The sequence below is a fragment of the Globicephala melas genome, chromosome 6 (genome assembly GCF_963455315.2).
Source record: "Globicephala melas chromosome 6, mGloMel1.2, whole genome shotgun sequence".
Classification (NCBI taxonomy): Eukaryota; Metazoa; Chordata; class Mammalia; order Artiodactyla; family Delphinidae; genus Globicephala; species Globicephala melas.
Genome location: NC_083319.1, coordinates 8,037,167 through 8,046,896, shown reverse-complemented (window position 1 = coordinate 8,046,896; position 9,730 = coordinate 8,037,167). Strand labels below are relative to the sequence as shown.

Here is a 9,730-nt window from a genome sequence, read left to right as displayed (position 1 = left end):
CCCTGGCTGATGCAGGAGTCCTCTCTGAGCCTGTTTCTTCGTCTGTAAAATGAGTACCCCCTGCAGGGGATTTTTTGTGTGTGTGTCTGTGCGTGTGTGTCTGTGTATGATATTACATAATGTTTAGCACTGGGGAGCTTAGCAAATTGCCAAAGTAAAAAAATAATAATAATGCTCATGCTGGTGAAGGTAGGGAAGGCAGCGGTGGCTTCCTGTGTTAATTCATCTTTCTGGAAAGCAATCTGAAAATTCTCTATCAAGACTCTTGAACGTGTTCTGACCCTTGACCTGGTCCCCACTTGTAGGAATCTAGCCCAAGAAAATAATCAGAAACAAGCCTTTTAAAAGACAGCAGGGGGCTTTCCTGGTGGCGCAGTGGTTGAGAGTCCGCCTGCCGATGCAGGGGACGCGGGTTCGTGCCCCGGTCCGGGAAGATCCCACATGCCGCGGAGCGGCTGGGCCCGTGAGCCATGGCCACTGAGCCTGCGCGTCCGGAGCCTGTGCTCCGCAATGGGAGAGGCCACAACAGTGAGAGGCCCGCGTACCGCAAAAAAAAAAAAAAAAACAAAAAAACAGCAGGTTTTGGGCTTCCCTGGTGGCACAGTGGTTAAGAATCCACCTGCCAATACAGGGGACACAGGGTCGAGCCCTGGTCCGGGAAGATATCACATGCCACGAAACAACTAAGCCCATGTGCCACAACTACTGAGCCTGTGCTCTAGAGCCCACGAGCCACAACTACTGAGCCTGCACACCTAGAGCCCGTGCTCCGCGACAAGAGAAGCCACTGCAATGAAGAGCCCGCGCACCGCGACAAAGAATAGCCCCTGCTTGCCGCAGGTAGAGAAAGACCACGCGCAGCAACAAAGACCCAATGCAGCCAAAAATAAATTAATTAAATAAATTTATTTTTTAAAAAGACAGAAGGTTTCTGTGATAACCTATATGAGAAAAGCATCTAGAAAAGAATGAATATATGTATATGTATAACTGAATCAATTTGCTCTATACCTGAAACTAACACATTATAAATCAACTATACTCCAATAAAATTAAAGTATACTTTTTTTAAAAAGCCAGCAGGTCGCTCACAGAAACATTATTTATAATAGCTGTCTGGAAAATAATCAACTTGGAGAACAGCTAAATAAATCATGGTGTCTGCCTCTTAAGGAATAGCACACAGCCTTCAGAAAGTATGTCTTCAAAGGATATTTAAACACTCATGATATGATATGAATTGAACCCAGTAGGTTACAAAAGTGCATACACATTATGACCTCAGTTTTGGAAAGAATAAATGTGTGTAGTGGGCTCATGGGTGGGGGGCTGGGGGGGATTCACTTTCTCTCCTTTTTTACTAATTTGCTGTGACCAGTTGGATGACTTTATCATGGGGAGGGAGTGAACTTTTTTTTTTTAATGTATATGATCTTGTGCTGCCTCCTTGAAGACCAGACTAGATTGTGGATGGAAACACTCTGGGGACACTGTTTGGGGCTAGACTCATGTTAATTGCTTTTAATCAGTCCCTTACAGGCAAAGCCCCCCAATGAAGTATGTTCCGAGGGAGAAGAAAGGCCCCATCTCTCTGCATCCCAAATGAAGTCTGACGACGTAGCATCACCTGGAGGCCTCATTCCTGCCTCCACTTTGAGATGCACCTTTATCAGGAAGTAGACTCATGCTCACGTGGCTCTATGTCCAGACCTATTTGCTCCAGGAATCTACTTGTCTCTTTCCGTGATGATATCACATAGTGTGATTGTTATAGTTTTGGAATATATTTTAATGCCTAACCACACAAGCCCCTGATACTGTTAAGTTTTTTTAAAATTTGCCAATTCCCAATCATGTAGATTTTGGGGGGTAAGTTACAGAATGATTTTTGTCAAACCTTCTCCCTCCGCCACCCATGCCAAAATCCCATCAGAATTTCGACTGGTGTTGCATGAAATGTGTTTAAGTTGGAAAAACACAGCCAACTTTATCCCAAGTTTTTCAGTTTAAGAATGAGGTAAACATCTCCATCTAGTCAAGCACTGCGTTATGTTATGGTTTTGCAGGCTTCTTGATCTAGCATCTGTGCAGTTTCTATAGTGGCTATTGTCGCTATTTTCCCAGTACACTTTCTAACCAGCTATTGATGATGGTGTCCTTATCCTGTAACCTGCTACTTCCTCCTCTTATTTCTGCCCTCAGTAATGGCATGTGCCCTTTGACAGTAGAAAACAGCTGCTGAGTTGTCCCCATGTCCTTGGGACACCAGCTCAGAGCCCTGTACATCATGGTTGCTTGGGGAAGGTTGACTAATGAGCAAACGAATGAACGAATGACTCCAGGATGCAGTTTCCTCCTTCCATCCTCGGGCTGGTGTTCATCACAGCAGCTCTTCCCTTCTTGACATCTACGTCCATCACCGCACAGCAGCAAGTCCCAGCAAGGCACCCAGCACAGCACACCAACACAGGCTCACAGAGTATACCCACAACCAGACGCCCAGCTCAGAAACCCCAGGAATAGTCCGTGCTTAGCGACAGCTCCCGGCCAGACTAGAGCAGAGAAAAATATAAGGCCATACGGTTATCATGTATCAGTATCTGTCATCCACCTGCGCCTTTACCTATTATGAAGCAGGATGAGGGGAACAGAGAACAGAGGTGGGAGTAGCACGGTGGGCACAGCCTTGTTGCTGTCCCTACCTTCCAGAGAGACCTGGGGCAGGACCCCTCCCGACTTAGGATCTGAGTTTGGCCATCTCTTCTAGACAGGACTGGCTTATGTGTAATAGGGTCTCCCCACCGCTTACCAGGTTCAGCCACAGTGGCTGCCTTCCGTCCCCAAAGGAACTAAATTTCCCTTACAATGCTCCCCCCTCCTCTCACTCGTCACCAGGCTGATCCCTGTCCAGTCTTCCTAGCTCAATTCAAACATCGCCTCTTCAGGAGGCCTTTCCTGATTGCCAGATATACCTTCAAAGGCCTCTGTCCACATGGGGAATAATTGGGTAATCTGGGGCCCCCTGGGGCCTGGGATTTCCACAGGCTGAGCCATCCAGGGCCGTTATATTTAGTCACTAAGTCTGCTCAGGGTCTGGCCCTTTGGATTCATTCATTCATTTGGCCCCCAATCCACACCTCCAGACCTAGCTCTGTCTCTCCCCCACAAATCCTGGCACGTTTATGATCCCTTACCCTTCCCACCAAGAGGTGACATGCTTTGCTACCTTCATGAGGCTGAAGTTTCTTCAGGCAGGACAACGGTAATGATGATTATAATTATACTAATCGTAGCTCTAAGGATTCACTGTTTTAGGCATGTTTTCATGTTTCACCTGAATTATTACATCACTGAATCCTCCTCACACAACCCTATGAGTTAGGTAATAGTCTTATCCCCTTTTACAGATGCAGAAACTGAGGGCCAGGGAGGTGAAATGACTTGCCCAAGGTCACTGGGTTAGACAGTGGTAGGGGTGGGATTTGAACAGCAGGCAATCTAGCTTTGGAGCTGCGCCCTTGATCCTCAGCATACAAGGGATCTAGGCTTATGCTGTTGTTCCAGGCTTATGGGGAGCTCCTCATTGTAAGATGGGGAATTCCAATGGTCCAAGATGCCTGGACCATTGGTGCCCCAAAGCCCCTGGGAAATCTTGGTGCCCATCCCCCAGCCACACAGAGGAGGGCACTATGTGTGCTCCAGCCTGGCCCAGATGCTTCTTCAGCAGTGACCTTGCCCCAGACACGGCCAGGTGTCTTGGCTTCGTGCACCAGGTCTGCTTAGCTTGTCTTCTTCTCACAGTGGATCCGCATCCTAGCAGGACAAGTCCTGCATCTTATTAACCTCTTCATCCCCCTATGTCTTGCTTGAGGTCTGGCATGAAGTAGCCACCGATTAATACCTGCTGAAGAATAAATGAATGAAGGAATCCAAAGGGCCAGACCCTGAGCAGACTTAGTGTCTAAATATAATGGCTTGACCCAGGAGCTATAGGGTCAAGGCTGCGCAATAAGGCACAATTTAATGCAATTAGCATTTGTTAAGCACCTGCTGTATGCCCAACAAAAACCCCATCAGAAGGGACTAGTGTTTTATTTCATGTGCATTAGAAGTGTATAGGTTGCACGGGCTGGTGCAGTATAGGATATAAACATAGAAGCCCTGGGTCTCACCTACCTCCAGTTCACATCTTCACTCCATCACTTTCTGGCTTTGTGACCTCAGCCATATTCCTCTGTGTGCCTCAGTTGCCTCATCTGTCAAGGGGAACTAATAAGGACTTCTCCCCCCTGAGGGTTGAATCAGCACAGTAACCTGGCCCAGGAAGAAATGCACAGTGAGTGTTCCTGCTACTGATCTGCAAGCATAGGTGGTGGTTACAGCTTCAGGGGCTCCAGAGAGAATTCTCCCTCGTCAGCGCTCAAAGTAGAGGGTCAAAGCCATTTCTAAGACTCGCATTTAACTCATTGGCCTTCTGGATCCCCAACTTCTCAGCACCTGGGAGAACCATCTACAGTATCCCCCCTTCGGTCCTCACCAAGCCCTGTGGGAACAAAGACAGGGTAGACTTCAGGTTCGTTTCCTTTCTGATTCCATACCTTTGCTTATGCTGATTCCTCTGCCCAGAACATCAGCACTTCTCTATTCACACTCCCCTCCAAGTGGCATTTTATCCATCCGTTCTTCAAGCCCAGCACAGTCATTTTTAGCAGACCAGGGAACAGAACCAGAGCACTGCCAAACAGTGGGAAACTATGCAGCCGTGAACAAGGAATGTGACCAAACTGTTCTTACGCTGAAAGACGTCAAAGACATACTGTTGCTAAAAAAGTAAGTTGCATGTGATAATATGTATTAGAGTTCCAACTTTGATGTGCACCGGAATCTCCAGGGGCCCTTGGTTCTGGCTGAATGCAGGTTGTGATCCAGCACGTCATGAGTGAAGCCTGAGAGTCTGCATTTCTGACAAACTCGGGGTGATGCCCAGGCTGCTGGTCTGGCATGGGTGATACAGAAGTACAGGATTTATAGTATGATCCCATTTCTATAAAAACAAAATGAAACAAAATGAATATATATGGGATAAGCCAGAGAATAAACTCTAAGCTATAAGTAGTGGTTATTTCTGGGTGGGAGAATGACCAGAAGCTTTCAAACACTGTGTAAAGTCTGATTTTTACAATAAATTTCCCTGTTGTAATTAGGAAAAACAACCCAGCCATGGTGGTGCTCTTCTAGGCAGACATCTGTAACCTGCACCCTCTTTCCAAATTAATGGCTCCAATTCAGGCTTCATCTCTGCCCTGTCTGGCTCTCAGAGCATAATAATGGGCTGGCTTGGAGCAGCTGCACGGGATGTGTGTTGTGTATAACTGATGCTCCAGCTATCTAGAAGGCTGTGATCAACAGCAGCAGTTTAATAAGGGTCTCCTAAGTGCCAGGCCAGGGCCATGCCCTTCGCAGTCATTCCCACATTGGATAACGGCGGCTCAAATATCTGCAGGGACCTGGATCACACAGCTCGTCTGAGACCCAGGCCCGGCTCCTGGGATGGGATCCGCTTATTCCCCTCTGCCTGCCTGGAAAATTCCTCCCCTAGATGTCCACATGAGCTGCTCCCTCACTTCCTTCAGGTCTCTGCTCAAATTTTTACCTTACCAGAGTCCTCCTCTGACCACTCTATACAAAATAGCAACACTACCCCCTCCTCCAACTTCCCCAGCTTCCTTGCTTTCCAAAGCACTCATCACCATCTGACAGTCATAATTATTGGCTTATTTGTGCTTTGTCCTTCTTTTTCCACTGGACTATAAGCCACATGTGGGTAAGGGCTTTATCCATTTTGCTCATTGCTTTATCACTGGGGTCTAGCGTAGTTCCTGGCTTAATAAATATGCATTAAATGGGTGAATGCACAACAGTCCCCAATTCACAGGCCGCTGATCTCCCAGCAGTGTCCCCACCCTGTTCACAGACAGAGTAACCTGCTGATCCCCAGTAGCACAGGGTAGGCGGGCCTTTCTTTCCAGCCTTGTGGGGAGTCCAAATTAGGTTCCTTAAATGCAGACGGGGATGCCTAGGCCTGGGGCCCCATGGTCTCTCCATGTGAAAAGGATAAACAGGGTAGGGTTGTGGAAGTCCTGGATTCAAATCCCACTGTTTTACCACCACCCTGATGGTTTGGGGAAAAGACTGTCACTCTCCAGGATAAGAAGTCCCAACTGTCCCATGAAGGTCCTTCCAAGTGTCAGGGTCCTTGTATTTGCCATTCATTTGGCCTGGCTGGCTCCTTCTCAACATTTGGGTCTCTTCTCAAATGTCACCTCCTCAGAGAACCCCCCTAACCTCCCAGGCTAAAGAGGACTCTGCACCCACACAGGTACTTCTCTTCACACCCCATGTTTATTTCTCCCATCACTATTAGTATAAACTATTTTCACTTTTACTGTTTCATTTATCTGTTTATTCATTTACTGTCTGTCTCCACTGTAAGATCTATGAGGGAAGATCTTGTTCTTGTTCTTGTTTACTGTTGTATCTCCAACTGTCTGTCTTGTTTATTGTTGTATCTCCAGCGCCTAGAACAGGGTCTGGCTTATAGTAGGTGCTCAGTAAATATTTGTTGAATTAATGTTCTATATCTTCTCCTTCTAGAAACGGGGAAACTGAGGCCCAAAGTCAGGGAGGGAAATGCCGGAGATAAATTAGTCACAACCTAGAGTAGAAGGCAGTGAGGGCAAGTGGAACTGAAGGTCAGGAGACTATGACCTTGGAGGAGGCCCATGTCTCCAAGCCTCAGTTTCCACACCTGTACGATGGAGTCAGGCAGTCATGACCACTATCCGAGGGGCCTGGTACTAACGGTACCTAGTACCTAGGAGACCTTGACCATTTCCAGGAATGATATCTGCGGTGCAGCATCCGCGCTTCCCCCAGACACGGCTCGAGCGCCCCAAAAGCCGCAGAAGGAGAAAACTACAGTCCCCATAGTGCCACGGGCGGCGCCTGCGCATGACTGCCGGCCCGGAGGGCTGCGGACTCCCTCTAGCGGCACTCTGGCACAGCGCTCCGCTCCGATCCCCGAGGGGCGGGGGCCCGCGGCGCAGGCAGTCAGAGCGCGCGCTGCAGCGGCAGAGCCAAAGCCGGGAGCCCAAGCGGCCGCCGGATCGCAGCCCGTGGGGCCAGCCGCAACCATGGGCAACCGTGGCATGGAGGATCTAATCCCGCTGGTCAACCGGCTGCAGGATGCCTTCTCCGCCATCGGCCAGAACGCGGACCTCGACCTGCCGCAGATCGCCGTGGTGGGCGGCCAGAGCGCCGGCAAGAGCTCGGTGCTCGAGAATTTCGTAGGCAGGTAGGAGCGGCGCGCCCCTGAACTCGGACTCCCCCCGCCCGGGTCCTCCGGGCCTCGCTACCCGGCCCCGACGGCAGCCCCTGGCGCTGCGCCGTGGAAGGCGCGCCCCCCGCCTCCAGCCAGAAGGAGGCGGCCCACCCCCGCCACGAGAGCCCCTCAGGGGCGCAGCGCCCCCGGCTTGTCCGCAAACGTCAAGCCAGCGGCCGCGGGATCACGCCCCCCTCCTCCGCCCCATCCTTTGGGGAAGACAGCGAGACCCTGGCAAAGGGCTGTCCCCCGAACCCCCCTTGGGTACTGAGGGGCCTGCATTACTCAGCTCCTCCCTTCGGCTCTGGGGGTCTCTTGAGGCGGGCAGCATCCCTGGGGCAGTGCCCCCAACCCCAGGCCCTACGGGGGACAGCTCCCTCCTCTCATGGGAATTCCCGGCCCGTGGCAGGGGACCCCCCCCCATAGCCCCTGGGAGAGGAGATAGCCCCGTGGGCATCGGGGAGCAGACGCAGCCTCCCCCCGCCCCCCCGTCACACACACACCTCTGCGGCTCCAGCCGTCATCCGTGCGCAGCGCGGAAGAGGGGGGCGGCGCGGGTTGCAGGATGAGGAAGAGGACGGGGTGGGGGAGAAACCGCTTCTGATCCTTTACTGAGCAGCCGGCCCCTTGCCTCGCCGCCGCCCCTGGGTGGGGGCACCTGTCAATGTCGTTCTCCCCTTGGCCTGGCAGAGGGATTGTAATGGAGGGAGAAGGCGGCGGAGGGCAGAGATGACTAAGACAGGGAGGCAGGATGGCGGGGAGGGGGGAGCCATTTGCACAACCTAATCCCCCTCCTGTCTCTGATCCCACAAGGCGCTGGGAGGGCCGGGTGGCAAGGAGTCGGGGGCAACCACAAAGACAAAGGGTGTCCTGGGTTTAGGGAGGCAGGCAGGGTCGTGACCCCCACCCCAGGGTCCCCCAAGAAAGGGGAGGTGGAGATGGCTTTTTCGGGTGCTGAGAAGGAGAGAGAGAGGATGACGCTCTCGGCCCGGTGCTGGAGACCGAGTGGGGGCTGGGCAGACTGAGGGGGGTGCGGGAGAATTGACACTGACCGGCCCACTGTGTCATCTCCCTCGGAACTCGCCTTCTTCAGAAACCCTAGCTTTGTGCCAATGACCTTCATGGCTAAAGAAGCGAATGACATGTGGGAGAGGGAGGCAGGTAGAGGCTTTTGCCCTCAGAGGGACAGCAGTTCCAGGCCAGACATCCTGGGTCCAAGCCAGCTTCTGCTGTGAAACCTCAGGCGAGTCACTGCCCTCTCAGAGCCTCAGTTTCCCCATCTCTAATATGGACAGTTGGACCAGGTGGTTGTTCCTGCCCCACAAATGACCTGGGAAGCCCAGTGTCAACCCCAGGGATGAGAGGGAAGGATCCTGCCTGGAGCTATGAATCTGGGGGGGCAGCCAGACCCATCTGGTCAGCAGAGGGGGACGCCGTCTGTCTCCCAGGGACGGGCTCCCAAAGAACCTCCCTCCTAGTCACGTGACCCCCCAGAGCAGCAGAGGCACAGGCAAGAGACACACAGATGGTCCCCGTCCCTACGCCTGGCTGTCAGAGTGAGGGGGTAGGAGGACCCTGGAGACAATAAAGCCCTGGGGTCTTCGTGCTTTATATAGCACTCGTGGACATCCAGAACTTTCCAGTGTACAAGCCATAGGCCTGCCTTTCATCCCCTGGACATCTGCTGAACGCCTGCTCTGTGCCTGCTGCGTGCTCTGGGCAGGGGGCACAGAGGGGAAGGTGACCTCAGCTCCCACCTGCTGGGCCCTTCCCATGTGCCCCATGCCATGCAATATGGGATGGGTCGCAACAGCCCCATGAGGCAGGTACCATGATGCCCATCCTGCAGGTGAGGAAACTGAGACACTGAGGTTAGAGGCCATGTCCAAGGTCACAGGGCCAGGAAGGACAGCATCTATTAGACTCCAATCTGGAGCCTGCACAGCCTCTAAGAGCCCAGCTCTGCACTGAGCAAAGGGACGTGCAGGGGTGTGGGTCCCCATTTTCCCCATCTGAGTGATGGGCAGACTGACAGCTGCTGCCTTGCCTTCCTGAGACAGTGGCCGTGGGGCTCCAGTGAGTTCACGGGTGTCAAAGCCCCCTTTTGTAAACACGTGGGAGGGAGGTGTTGATTGTCAGTTAGGTTTGGGGCCTTCATGTGCCAGTACAGACCAGGCCCCTGCCCTTCTGGAGTTCACTGTCCAGCAGAGAGAGGTGCCAGCACAGCAGGCCAGCCTGGTCACAGCTGACTTGGGCAACTGTTTGCTTGTTGAGTGGTGGAGTGAGATGTGGATTCTGCCCCAGGAGGCCTGGGCCCTCTCACAACCCAATACCGTTTGACTGTGGCCC

General features: G+C 52.2%; 1 protein-coding gene and 1 long non-coding RNA gene across 5 annotated transcripts in view; one reads left to right on the top strand and one right to left on the bottom strand.

The window, feature by feature from the left end:
• Window positions 1-893: 893 nt before the first annotated feature.
• Window positions 894-8,204, bottom strand: LOC132597445 (uncharacterized). The gene is made up of 4 exons (XR_009564244.1): window positions 7,885-8,204; window positions 4,599-5,044; window positions 4,177-4,314; window positions 894-2,552 (listed from the first exon to the last, which is right to left on the bottom strand). It is a non-coding gene; the product is annotated as an uncharacterized lncRNA (long non-coding RNA).
• DNM1 (dynamin 1) overlaps window positions 7,078-9,730 on the top strand; it is a 45,013-nt gene continuing 42,360 nt past the window's right edge. For all 4 annotated transcript variants that reach the window (XM_030858516.2, XM_030858514.2, XM_030858506.2 and 1 more), the window contains exon 1: window positions 7,078-7,354. In XM_030858516.2, the coding sequence (XP_030714376.1) occupies window positions 7,194-7,354 (161 nt within the window). In that variant the 5' untranslated portion in view covers window positions 7,078-7,193. The remainder of the gene's footprint in view (window positions 7,355-9,730) is intronic.